At 39.5% G+C, this 14,007-nt stretch overlaps 1 protein-coding gene across 1 annotated transcript; it reads right to left on the bottom strand.

Moving 5' to 3' along the window:
- Positions 1-414: 414 nt before the first annotated feature.
- LOC141018931 (myosin heavy chain, fast skeletal muscle-like) lies at positions 415-11,431 on the bottom strand. Its single transcript, XM_073493683.1, has 39 exons — positions 11,228-11,431; positions 10,833-10,976; positions 10,553-10,709; positions 10,412-10,439; positions 10,212-10,323; positions 10,031-10,123; positions 9,883-9,946; positions 9,666-9,764; positions 9,472-9,575; positions 9,248-9,386; positions 8,962-9,080; positions 8,714-8,863; positions 8,456-8,626; positions 8,044-8,350; positions 7,470-7,546; positions 7,294-7,381; positions 7,088-7,205; positions 6,847-6,970; positions 6,619-6,755; positions 6,223-6,478; positions 5,789-6,031; positions 5,523-5,699; positions 5,218-5,363; positions 5,018-5,108; positions 4,515-4,904; positions 4,258-4,384; positions 4,052-4,170; positions 3,534-3,730; positions 3,263-3,446; positions 2,992-3,157; positions 2,697-2,821; positions 2,266-2,574; positions 1,969-2,172; positions 1,753-1,878; positions 1,454-1,624; positions 1,233-1,337; positions 1,063-1,158; positions 749-880; positions 415-530 (listed from the first exon to the last, which is right to left on the bottom strand). Exons 1-39 carry the CDS (start codon positions 11,429-11,431, stop codon positions 513-515), a joined length of 5,817 nt encoding a protein of 1,938 aa, XP_073349784.1. The 3' UTR covers positions 415-512.
- Positions 11,432-14,007: the final 2,576 nt, after the last annotated feature.

Genomic DNA, 14,007 nt, shown 5'->3' with positions numbered 1-14,007 from the left:
ACATATATGTGTTAATGGTTTAGTGATAAGTGTAGACAATACTTATTATCCAGCTGAGAATGAGAAATAAGTGTGGTCCTGAAGCCTATATTTTGTCTCAGTAAAATGTGAAGGTACAAAATGGTGTTGTATGTCTGAACCTGATGATGCTATAAAAGCACCTTTGGAGAACACTATGCAATAGTGCTCTAGACTTGACTGGACCTTGCCCTGTGGGTATAAATGATTATTATTTTGAGGGAAAGAAAATGTTAATGTTGAACTGCAAGAGCTCCCCACCCAGTTAACCAAGCAGTCAACTGCCAAACAACCACACACATTCCAGCCAAGTAAACTGATGAAACTTTACCCAACTGCAGTGTTGAACACTGCCTGAGATAAAAGAAAGATTAAATACAACAGAGTAAATATGAGATCATCAGGATAAAGTTTATTGACATTTTAGGAAGACAATTCAACAGTTTGTTCATATTTTATGCAGTCTCTGTTGAAAGGCTCTAAAAGGGTGTCTCTTATTCAGCAATGTCAGACTAGAAAAAAGGAAGAAAAATAAAATTAATAAGCATGTAAGACGAACATTTAAGCTATCTATCTAATGTGGTCATGAAAGTTAATTTTATGTGTGAATTTACAATATCAACATCTCTACACCCTCTATGCAAGTAAATAAATAAAGTTATTAAAGATACATTTTTGTTAAAGTGCCCACATAGTAATTTTCTGTAAAATATGACTACATAGCGGTTACCTTTCCAGTGTCACGGCTCTTGGCTCTCAGCTTGTTGACCTGGGACTCAGCGATGTCAGCGCGCTCCTGAGCTTCCTCAAGCTCATGCTGAACCTTCCTGAGCTTAGACATGTGGGTGTTGGCCTGCTCCTCCTGTGAAGGGATTGGAGTTAGAGTATGTTGTCCATTTTAATTTTAGTATATATATATATATGTATATATGTATATATATATATATATATATATATATATATATATATATATATATATATATATATATATATATATATATATGGTACCTTCTCATATGTAAGCACATAAAACATTTGACTTACAGCCTCCTCAGCCTGTCTCTTGTAGGCCTTGACTTTAAGCTGCAGCTTGTCCACCAGATCCTGAAGTCTGTGCACATTCTTCTTGTCCTCCTCAGTCTACACAGATAAAGGTTTGTTACTGAAAGAGTAGAGACTTACTCAGTACTGTTTTTTTGTGTGAAGTGAATTACCTGGTATGTCAGCTCCTTCACTCTCCTCTCATATTTGCGTACTCCTTTAACAGCATCAGCTCCACGTCTCTGTTCACCCTCAACTTCAGCCTCCAGCTCACGTACCTGTGATATGATGATAAATAATTCATCAAAAATTTTAGTACTGAGAAAAGCTGAATTTATTACAATATGCATTAAAAGTGCAATTTACATATTAAAAAATAATATACAGTTCATACCCTGGACTCCAGTTTCTGGAGCTGCTTCTTGCCACCCTTCATGGCGAGGTTCTCAGCCTCATCCAGACGGTGCTGGAGGTCCTTGACTGTGACCTCCAGGTTCTTCTTCATCCTCTCCAGATGAGAACTGGTGTCCTGCTCCTTCTTCAGCTCCTCAGCCATCATGGCAGCCTGAAATGATGCACAGTTTAGAAATTTAATTTTTAGTCTTGACATTAATGACAATAATGATAGTTAATAATTAATAAAGTGTAAACAAGTATTTCTTGAAGCAGTATTTACATAAAAACAAGACTCACATCAGTAATAGCCTTCTTGGCTTTATCTTCAGCATTTCTTGCTTCCTGAACAGCATCATCCACTTCACTTTGAACCTGGACGAGGTCAGACTCCAGCTTCTTCTTGGTGTTCATAAGACTGGTGTTCTGAATATTGACCAAGAATAGACAGTGTTTATTGGTATGTGCCTCACATCTTTGATTAGATACAATTCTTGTGAATTAACGAAAACACACCTGAGAGTGAAGCAGTCCGACACGCTCACTAGCATCAACCAACTCCTGTTCAGCCACTTTGCGTCCTCTCTCTGTCTGGTCCAGAGCAGCTCTCAGCTCCTCGATCTCAGCCACCATCAGGCCATTTCTGCGCTCCACCATGGCAACCTGCTCTTTCATGTCTTCCTGTCCTCTGACAGCATCATCAAGGTGCAGTTGGGCATCCTGACATTGAACAGAGGAAAAGAAAATGTACATAATTTCCATTTGATTTTTTAAAAACATTTTTTTTACATTTAATAATCAAACAAATCTTACCTTGAGTTGTCCCTGGACATTCCTCAGTTGTTTCTGGGACTCAGCAGCCTGCCTGTTTGCATGGCTCAGCTGAATCTCCATCTCATTCAGGTCTCCCTCCATCTTCTTCTTGACTCTCAGGGCATCATTCCTGCTCCTGACCTCAGAATCAAGAGTGCTCTGCATGGAGTCAATCACCCTCTGGCTGTTCCTCTTGATCTGCTCCATCTCCTCATCCTTCTCTGCCAGCTTCCTGTCAACCTCACCTTTGATCTGGTTGAGCTCAAGCTGAACACGGAGAATTTTGGCCTCCTCATGCTCCAGTGTGCCCTTAAAAAGTCACAAACACAACAAAGGGTATTTTTGGCAGAAACAAATTCAAAGTGAATACATGGTTACATTTTAACCATGTATTTTATCATAGTGGTCCAATGACGTTAAAAAGATTTTACCTCAGCTTCCTCCAGTGCTGACTGAATTTCAGACTTCTCAGTCTCTACAGTCTTCTTGGATTTCTCCAACTCATGGATACTCTTTCCAGTCTCACCAATCTGTTCAGTCAGGTCTGAGATCTCCTCTGTAGAGCAACCAAAGTCAAATATAGTTAGAACTATACATGCAGATTACATCTGGAAATATGTGTCAGTGCTTTTACGACCAAATATTGCTCACTACACTACTAGAGGTCAAAGAAGAACCCTTACAATGACTATGATCGTTACATTAAATACAGTAAGATTGGCATACGCTGCAGGTTCTTGTTCTCTCTCTTCATGGTCTCCAGGTGATCCAGAGCCTCCTCATAAGAGTTCTTCATCTTAAACAGTTCAGTGCCGAGAGAACGAGCCTCCTTCTGAGCTCCTTCCAGCTCTGCCTGGCCCTCCTCAAACTTCTGTTTCCATTCTGCAAGGACCTAGAATTGTACAGGTCAAAATATATTAATTAAATTACTATTTATTAATAAAGGTGCTTGTTTCTCACTATAAAACTGGTGTTGATTACCAATTTAACCATTTACCTTATCAAAGTTCCTCTGCCTCTTGTCAAGGTTGGCAGCCAGAGCATTGGCTCTCTCAACGTCAATCATGAGGTCCTCCACCTCACCCTGCAGCCTCTGCTTGGTCTTCTCCAAAGAGGCGCACTTGGAGTTCACAGCCTCAATGGATTCCTCAGCATCCTGCAAGCGCTGGGCAAGCTTTTTCCTGTAGCCAAGAGGAATTGTTTGTGCTTAAGTGAACAAAGATAGCAAAAATGGATTTATTTGTGAAAAAGTAGAAAGGATTATATACTTGGACTCCTCCAGCTCCTCAGTGCGCTGGATAGCATCAGTCTCATATTTGGTTCTCCACTGAGCCACCTCACTGTTGGCCTTGGACATTCCTCTCTGCAGCTCAGCTTTGGCCTCCTGCTCCTCCTCAAACTGCTCTCTGAGCAGATCACAGTCATGGCGGGCTGACTGAACTGCATGGGCCAGGGCATTCTTGGCCTGTTGAACATGACAAAACATTAGTATCACACCTATGAAGTGGAAAAAGAAATAGTAAATGAGTACTTTTTCTTAGGTTTAATCATTTTGATGTAGTCATTTAGTTTTGAATCCTCAAGACTACTTCTGCATCTATCATATTTGCTACTCAGCATCATGTCATGCTGATGTTTCTTTTCATTATCCAGCAAAAGCAGAGATTTGATCTTTTAAATCTTAATATTGTATTATGGTACATATTTTGAATGACTACAAATGACTTTGAAAAAAAGAATATACCCCCTGTTAAAATCTAATAACAGGGCATGTAAACTTGTTTACCTTGACTTCCTCCTCAACGTGTCTCTTAAGCTCCTCAATCTGCTGAGTGAAGGCCTGTTTTCCTCTGGTCAGCTGGGAAACAAGAGCTTCCTTCTCTTCAAGCTGGCGGGAGGCCTCACCTGAATGACAATGTATAAATGAGATTTTTTATTATCAAAATTCTCATTAATAACTTCCATCAGTTGTTCTTATTCCATGACACTCACCATTCTCTGTCAGCAGTCTTGCCTTTTGTCCATTAACGTCGTTGAGCTGGCGAACATTCTCATCATTTTTGGCTTTGAGCTCACTCAACTGGTCCTCAAGAGTTCTGCACATTTTTTCCAAGTTGCCCTATCAACAACAAAACATGATGTATGTTGAGGTTTTTTTTCTAAATTTAAAGCTGCCATATTTATTGGTTAGAGATCATGTTTCTGAGCATAACAAAGGCAAAGACCTAATCTTTAAACAAACGACTCACTTTAGATTTAGCAACAGCCTCCATGTTGCTGGAGAGGTCATCAATCTCCATCTTGTACTCGCTCTTCTCCTTCTCCAGCTTCTGCTTGACACGCTGGAGGTTGTCGATCTGCTCTCCCAGCTCTGCAACACTGTCTGCCTGCTTCTTGCGGAGAGCTGATGCGGTAGCTTCGTGCTGCAGGGTTGACTCTTCAAGATCCCGGCGCAGCTTCTGGAACTCAGCTTCACGCTTCTTGTTCATCTCAATCTGAGCAGCTGTTGCTCCACCAGCCTCCTCGAGCCTCTCACTGATCTCCTCAAGCTCCCTGGAGAGGTCAGCCCTCTGCTTCTCAACCTTAGCCCGAGCAGCCCTCTCAGCCTCAATCTCTTCCTCCAGCTCCTCAATACGAGCCTACATTTGATGAAAGAAGGTTTATTGACTTGAATGTAATGTGTTGTTTTTGATTTATTGAGTCTGATTTGCATGCATATAACAGTGTATGTACTGTGTGTTGGATATGTCACCTGGAGCTCCTTGATCTTCTTCTGAAGCTGAGCACCGAGAGACTGTTCATCCTCAATCTTGCTGAGGAGCTGGCTGGTTTCAAATTCTTTCCTTGATGAGGATACAAAGAAGGCTTTCACTGTCACAGTTTGTACTGTTGTTGGAGTGTAATGTTTGAGATGCTGAAAAGAGGATTAATAACCTAAATCAAAAACCTTACTTTTTGATTTTCTCATCAGATTGCTGTTTGTCATTCTCCAGATCCATTATGGATTCCTGGGCTAGTTTCAGATCTCCCTCAAGCTTCCTCTTGGCTCTCTCAAGGTCCATGCGGAGCTTCTTCTCTTGCTCCAGTGATCCCTCCAGCTATCACATGGCAGTTAATAATAAGTGATTTGAGGTATTCAAATGACAGTGTGTCAATACAAGCAGTATATATTATTTTGAATTTGTATCATGGAATATCAATTAAAACACAAGCTACTTGACAATAGAAAGATACAATTGAAACAATTGTTTTCTTACATCGTCCACTTGCTGTTCCAGCTTTGTCTTGGCTTTGGTCAGAGTGTTGACTTTGTCTTCCTCTGCTTGAAGATCATCAAGTGTTTGCTGGTGGCTCTCTTGGAGGGCTTTCTTCTCCTTTGTTAACTTGGCAATAGACTCATCTTGAGATGCCATCTCCTCTGTCAGGTTTTTCACCTAAAATGATGTGAAAGATGCATTATTTCCATCACATTATATTCATATGGTCTGTGTTTAAATGAATGTGGGTTTAAAATAATTCAAACCTTGTTTTCTGTGGCATGTTTCTCCTTCTCCACTTTAGCCAAAGTGAGCTCCAAGTCATCAATGTCTTTCTTCAGCTCAGAGCATTCGTCCTCCAGCTTCCTCTTCTTGGCAGTCAGTTCAGCATTGATTTCCTCTTCATCCTCCAGTCTCTCAGTTGTCTCTTTGAGTTTGGCCTCAAGTTGGATCTTGCTCTTAATGAGCCCTTCACATCTTTCCTCAGCGTCAGAGAGGTTGTCGACTTCCTATTGTACATAATGAACATACAATAAGTTTAAAAGTTTGAAAAGATTGATATATTCTCTGGTATTCGAAGTCAGTGAAGGTATTTGGCCTCTTCTTATCTCACCTAGATATCTGAACGAATTTAAGCAGCATGGTACAATTAGTGAAGCAAATATGTAATAGAATTACACTTCCTGGGTTTCCTACTTACTGCAGCCACTTGGAGCTGCAGGTCATTCTTCTCCTGCATCAGGGAAACCATCTTCTCCTCCAGTTCCTTCTTCTTGGCCAGGGCAGTAGCCAGGTCTGTTTTCATCTTATCATAGTTCTCCTTCATCTGCTGCAGCTCCTTCTCAGTCTCAGCACTCTTCAGGAGAGGCTTGATCTTGAAGTAGAGATTCATCCATGGCCAGTTCTTCACATTCATGAATGAACGGATGTTGTACTGGATTGAGTAGATAGATTCTCTGGAAAATGAGATTGATGTAGAAAGTGTCATTTCTTCTGAAACATTATTTTGCAGAACTTCTAAGTCTAACAATTGAAAAAATATATATCAACTACATAATTGGACAGTACAGTTTAGTGTACAGTAAAATAATCCTACCTCCTCTCCCACATCTTAACAAACTCCTTCCTCATGACATATCCTCTGCAGAGAGCCTGAGTCATGGTCACCAGCTCAGCCAGTTTCTCATCTCTCATCTCCTCCAGCTGACCCAGCAGACCAGCTTTGAAGAACACCTATATTGTCAAGTGGGGCAAATGAGTATTCAGTGCATATGGGTATAACAGGACAACCATACAAGTAAATCTGTAGTCTTTGAGGATGAACCTTTGTGTGTCCAAACTTGTACTGAGTGTGGTCCACATCAATGGAGCCCAGCAGCTTCTCTGAAGCTTTCTTGTTGTCAATGAACTGTCCGTCAGGGATGACACTGGCATTCAATACTTTGTATCTACAACAGAAAATAATGTTGTTCCTTTTATCTTCCTCCCACTTTTTCTTGGTGTTTACCATGCGAATACCTCTACTGAAATTAACTTGACTTGCTTATAATGAAAACTGCAGTCACCTCTGCTTGAAGTCACCATAGAGGATTCTGCTGGGGAAGCCCTTTCTGCAGATTCTGATGCCCTCCAGCACACCATTACACCTCAGCTGGTGGATGACCAAGAAGTTCTCCATAAGACCTGCACATTGCAAACTCATTGTATCAAAACATTTCTTTACATGACCATGTCACAAACAGTGCACAAATCTGGGTTATGCGCTTCTTACCTGGGGTCTTTGTTTCATTGGGAATCAGACAGCGGACAAAATGAGGGTGAGTGCTCCTCAAGTTGGTCATCAGCTTGCCCAAGTTCTCCTGTGGATGAGCATCACAAAATAATAGCTCATCATTATTTTAAGACGAGATTGTTAATTGTTGTCCAACAATATGAAAGAATACATACCCTGAAAAGAGCAGACACAGTCTGGAAGGAACCACCCTTCTTCTTGCCACCCTTCTTGCCACCACCACCAGCAGCCTCTATTTTGCAAAACATGACATTTTATTAATGGTACCGAATAATAATAATAATAATAATAATAATACACTGCAGTAAGTGGTTTAAGTTTTCTTCTGTGTTGAATGTGTATTTTTCAATTTCAATTTCAACCAGCTGCACAATATTGATTTCTATTACTGGCACTGGATTACACAGCAGTAACTGTTATAACTTTTTGTCTCTGGAATGTGGATTTCACTTTTTAAAATTTACCTAAATGAATATTTTACCACAGAGAAGTTACCTGTTTTTTACTCAGCCAAACTCAATTGAAACAGACACATCGTTTTTTACCTATCACCACAAAGTCATTGCACTGCCTGTAACTTTCCAAACTCCACTTTTCAGTAAGCAGCCAATAGCTATGAAAAGAGATGGCAACAATGCTCACTATCTTCAACAGTAGAAAATAGGAGGTTAAAACATCTGTACTGGGTACACAGAGTTTTTGATAACTCTGCTCACTTTTATTTCTTACCATCAGCTCCAGGCATGGCTGCATACAACATGGCCAGCAGTTTGTTTGAAGCTTTCTGGTAAAGTTGAACAACTGAGTCGTTCAGGGGGTCCTTGTTCTTGTCCAGCCAGCCAATGATATTGTACTCCACTGTACCAGCATAGTGAACCAGGGCGAAGTGAGCTTCAGCTTTGCCCTTTCCAGGCTTTGGCTTCTCAAAGGCCTTGGTCTTGCCAAGATGCTGATCATGCAGCTTGTTCTTGAAAGTTGTGTCAGAGGCCTTGGGGAACATGCACTCCTCTTCAAGGATGGAGAAGATGCCCATTGGCTGAGAAGAATTTACATTTCATGGTAAGAAAAAAATTTACCTGAGGAAGCAAACATTTGTACTAGAATCGAGAAATCTATCTTATTTAACAAAGTTGTATGTTACCTTCTCGATAAGCTCAATGCAGGCAGCCAAGTCCATACCGAAGTCAATGAACTCCCATTGAATGCCTTCTTTCTTGTACTCCTCTTGCTCCAGGACAAACATAGTGTGGTTGAAGAACTGTTGCAGTTTCTCATTGGTGAAGTTGATGCAGAGTTGCTCCAAGCTGTTGAACTGTAATTATAGAAAAACATTTAATTTCATGCCAAAATAAGTTTGAACTTTTGAATTTTTCAGAAAGGTTGATTTTCTAAAACTTACATCAAAGATCTCAAATCCAGCGATATCCAACACTCCAATGAAGAACTGTCTTGCCTGCTTTGTGTCCAGCATCTCATTGATACGGATGACCATCCACAAGAACATTTTCTCATAGATGGATTTGCACAGAGCGCTGACAGAATTGTTGACCTAAATATAAGGATTAAGGTGTGGATTTATGAGTGTGATATTTTTATTTGGAAATGTAAATATTTCCCTTTCCAAACACCAAACTTCTGTTTTATTACCTGTGGGACGGTCTGACCTTTGGTCACCATCTCATTGCCGACCTTGACTCTTGGGTAGCACAGAGCTTTCAGCATATCAGCTGAGTTCAGGCCCAGGAGGTAGGCGATTTTATCAGCCTCTGATGGAGAGAAAAAGAATAAGTTATATGAATGAATGACTGTTTTGTTTGCGTGTTTGGTCATTAACATGACCCATTCCTGATGGATTATAAATACACACTGACTTGTGTAGTATCTTACACACCAGAAAGCTTGCATGATAAGAGTGTATTATTTTAGAAATTACCCTCATTGCCATCTGGTTCAGCCTGCTCCTCACGCTGCTTCTGCTTGAATTTCATGCCGCCATGATGAATCACAGCTCCAGTCAGCTTGTAGATGCCGATTTTCTCCTCAGCATTAAAGCCCAAGATGTCAATAGCAGTCTGCAGTGTAAATGAAGCAAAGTAATTGGTATGTGAAACATTTTTTTACCTGTATACTATCTCTTTAACTAAATTGTTGTCTTACATCTGTTGCAATGAACTCCTCCACATCATCGATGCTTTTCACAGTGATTTCACCCTGACTGATCATTGGGTAGTCATAGGGGTTGGTGGTGATCAGAAGAGCCTCTAGAGAAGGACAGTAGAAATACATAGTATTGTTTGATGCTTTTTCTGATATTGTTAAAAGTTTTATTTAAAATTGGTTTAGTTACATACCTAAGAGCTCAGGCTTGTGGCCAGTCATCAGCTGGTAGAAGATATGGTAGCTCCTCTCAGCAGACAACTGGAAGGTGACACGAGACTTCTCCAGCAGATCTAAGAAGAAGAAAGTTAAATTGTAAACTTACCTACTGTTTTACAGTATATTGTAACTTTATCAGAGCCTAGATTATAATTTAAATGGATATTGACGAATGCCATGGTTGAAACTTACATGTTTCAATATCAGCTGAAGCTAGCTTGCCAGTAGTGCCAAAGTGGATCCTGATAAATTTACCCTAGACAGCAAGAACATCAATATCATCAGTTTTTTTGAAATGTAGGAATGAAAACGGTCTCAAGATATTTTCTCCAGTACTTACAAAACGAGAGGAGTTGTCATTCCTCACAGTCTTGGCATTACCATAGGCCTCCAACAGAGGGTTGGCTGCAACAATTTGGTCCTCAAGAGAGCCCTGCAAGAGAAGATTTGAATTACATGAGCTATACATACAAATTAACTTTCCTCTGACAAACACTTTCATCTTACACAACCAATATTACCTGAATTTTGCTAGCTTGTTGCTCAGTCTTCTTAGCTCCAATAGCTGCAATTGTTGCAAAGTATTGGATGACACGCTTAGTGTTTACAGTCTTTCCAGCACCGGATTCTCCACTGGGGTACAAGGGACATATTATCAAGATTTTGCATCATTGTCATTAATTTAATAAAGGTATAGCACGATAGTGTGTTTTATACTCACGTAATCAGGATAGACTGGTTCTCACGATCTGAAACACAAACATGAATGCTTCACATGAGTTTTTCTTTTTCTTTTAATAAATATCAATGGAAGATTTTACCTCTGTGTGTTTAGATTCCAACACTGATATTTTTATCTTACCAGTGAGCATGAACTGATAGCCATTGTCAGAGATGGAGAAGATGTGGGGTGGAGCCTCAATCCTCTTCTTGCCTCTGTATGCTCCTACACATTGAGCATCATATACGGGAAGCCACTTATAGGGATTCACGACAACGCAAAACAACCCAGAGTAGGTCTGTAATAGTAAAAAGCATAAACATAGTGTGATTTTATTTAGATTTTGTTTGTTTTCCATTTAGGTACACATACTCTATACACATTTACATATACATTAAATTAGTATAGTGTGGAAACTCACGTAGATCATCCATGATGCATAACGCTCTTTGAGGTTATACAACACGCAAGGCTCATTGAGGTGGGTCATCATGGCCATGTCCTCAATTTTGTCATACTTGGGAGGGTTCCTGGGATGGATGTCATCCTCTTTTACTGTGATCGTCTGAACAGAAAATACAGTAAAACGTAATTAACTAAGAAATAACTTCAAACAGAAGAGTTCATCACATGGATCACATTGTTGTTCACAGTGTCAGTTTGAGCCTAAAATACAATGAGAAACAAATAGTTCACTGAATGTTTTACCAAGATATTGTTTTAAATAAATGTTAATCCTATCCTTGTATATACAAGGTGTCTTAGATGGAAATCGATTGAGTAGTTTTGTTGAAAAAAGTAAAATGAATCACTTACCTTTCCACAGTCTGTTTCCACCGTCGCTTTTCCACCCTCTCTCTTTGTAAGTTTACCCTTGAGGTACATCTCCGCAGGCTCAGCCACAAAAAAGGCGGTTTTGGCATCAAAAGGAGACGTTTGTGCCTCAATCCTCTCCTTCTCTGGCTTGCGGAGGTAGATGGCCGCTGGGCCATAGGCCTCCATCTCTGCGTCTGTGCTCATGGTGGCACTTCAGTGGAGACTGAAAGATGAAGTCCACAATAGTGTTAACATATTGACGTGACATAGCTATGGTCTTCTGCCCAGCTGATTGTGGAGATTTAAAGTTTTTTATGGTGAAATCTTTTACCTCAGCTGGTTCTGAAAACAACTGAGCGTTGGAGTCTCTGGTGGAGTTGGGAGATCCTGTAAATACATGATTAAACATGAGTACAATAACTTGTTTCAGATTGTTTTTCTAATTTCAAATTTTTCTTTGGAAATTTACCTAATTAGAAAACAGATGAGGGTAAAGATGGCAAAATGTTTATAGACTTATAAAATATATTCAAACTGTAATGAATTGAATCATTAAAGTCAAAGTCAATCATTAAACCATCAAAATACTCTTCCATCCCCTCAACTGCCCTCGCTACCAGAGGAATAGTATTGCTCTTAATGATCAACAAATTGTGTTTTTTTTTTTTTTTTGCAGGAACCTACTTCTTAAATGTGACAGGAGTATATCAAGAAAATTATTTTGAAATAATTTCTAGTCAAGACTACCACCCAGGTAACTCTCCCATAGAATTCTGGACAATATGCAATTAAGTAATTAACAACACATTAACTTCACTGACTAATCAAGAACTGTAAAAACTGAGGTCAAAGTGAATACACTCACCTGTGATGGAGGTTCAGTTAATGCAGTAGCTCAGAGCTGCCTCTTTTATAGAGGGTGGGATTGCCTGGTCAGCAGCAGTCTCCCCCTCAGTTTGGTCATGGCCTCTTTTGAACCTGTTGCTTATTTGTGGCAGTGATGTTTAAGGACATGGTTTGCATAATTCTTTGTAACTACAGTTTAAAAATTACAGGATACATTGTGATGTTAAGCCAATTGATTTGAGTTGACTTGAGTTGATTTAATTGTAACCTTGGATGTGATGTGGACAATGTGTCTTTTTAAATTTAAATCATGATTAAATTCTTTCATAAGGCATGTTACCTATGACCAAAGTCTCTCTTCAGTTCCTCAAAATAGGAATTGCAGCACAGAGGAAAGAGTTGCTGAAATTGCACTTGCAAAAGTTGCTATGTGAGAACATGAAAATATTCCAGATAACAAAATAAGGCTTATGGAAGCATGAATGTCAAATTACTTAGAGAGAAAGAAGCAGGTGTTTATGCATTTCTGCTCTAAACTCTCTTGTAAGTTACAGGCTTGCTGCTTCAAATGTTGGTTCACTTCCCTCCTCGTGTGCACACATGGCAGTGATGGCCAAATTCAATTATTCATGTCATAGTGCAGAATGTGGTTTGTGTATGATTCCAATCATTATAATTTCTTTAAATGAATGGACAGCTTTGGGGATTGGTTTTGAAAAGTCTTCCAAATTCCATTAGTATTCAATTTCAGGACACTTGCACATTTGAGTTCACCCCTAGATGACACTAATATGAGAGTTGTGGTTGTATACACATGTTTATTAAATAATAAAATGCATCTTTAATACAAATTTAGAGGTTGTACTAATATCATTACCATGAAATGTATAGATGTGGTTGTGCTCTATTTGACCTTGTAAATGAAAGTCAGAGCACTGTATTTGTGGATTTTACATTGCATTACTGTTTTTGAGTCATGTCAGATGAATGCAAAGAGCTTAGTTTTGGAAATGTCCCCAAATGTTTGTGGTCTACAATTACAGGAGACTGGCACATCTCATATTCCTGTAATAAAAGTTTAGACGAGGTACTATCCATATCGTTTAATCATCTGTTGGATAACTCCCTAAAGGGACATGAAAACAGTTGGCAACTCCTTTGAGATCAGGACCAAAATAAATTCCACACAAGGCGAAATGAACTTCTCCAGTTACTACATTTGATATGAAGGAGGTGACATCTATTCAAGTACCATGATAAGTACCCTGGAAAATCTTAAGGGGTCACATCACTTATGGCCTTTTTTGAGTCAAAGTGGCAAACCACACACATACACATGGAAACACTAAACCCCTACCAGAAAGTGGGTGAACTGTTTTCTCAACTTTTTTCTTAATTTATGTTGAGTTCTTTTGAGTTGGCTCTTAGGACACATACTGATTTGAGCAGGTGGTGTTTATAATAAAAGTGTCCAAGTGACTGACACCAGTATTTTCCACCACTGATTAAAGTTCTTTGCTCCTGATATTGATTACATCATTTAAGTTAGATTTTTATCAATCTAAGAATGGATATACAGCACGTTCAGAAAGTATGCAGACCCCTTTACTTTGTGAGGGGGGCTGAATACTTTCTGAATGTACTGTATATTTTGATTTAACAATGTGTGTTTGTGTGTGTGTGTGTGTGTGTGTGTGTGAGTGAAAGGGAGAGAGATTGTGTGATTTTAAGTGTGTTTGTGAGACATATACGACAGATATGGGAGAGTGGAGGGATTATACCGTTTACCAGCCACCCAGAAGCCTTTATCTGCTGTAAAGAATACATTTTGAGTTCATCCAGGGAGTTTGTTATGTTTGTAATAAGACAACCTGGATGATCATCAAATCTTATGTCTATCCTCTGCCAGCCATTTCTGAGATCCTTGAGTCACT

The sequence above is a fragment of the Pagrus major genome, chromosome 23, assembly GCF_040436345.1.
Source record: "Pagrus major chromosome 23, Pma_NU_1.0".
NCBI classification, from domain to species: Eukaryota; Metazoa; Chordata; class Actinopteri; order Spariformes; family Sparidae; genus Pagrus; species Pagrus major.
This window is presented reverse-complemented; position numbering and strand designations above follow the sequence as displayed.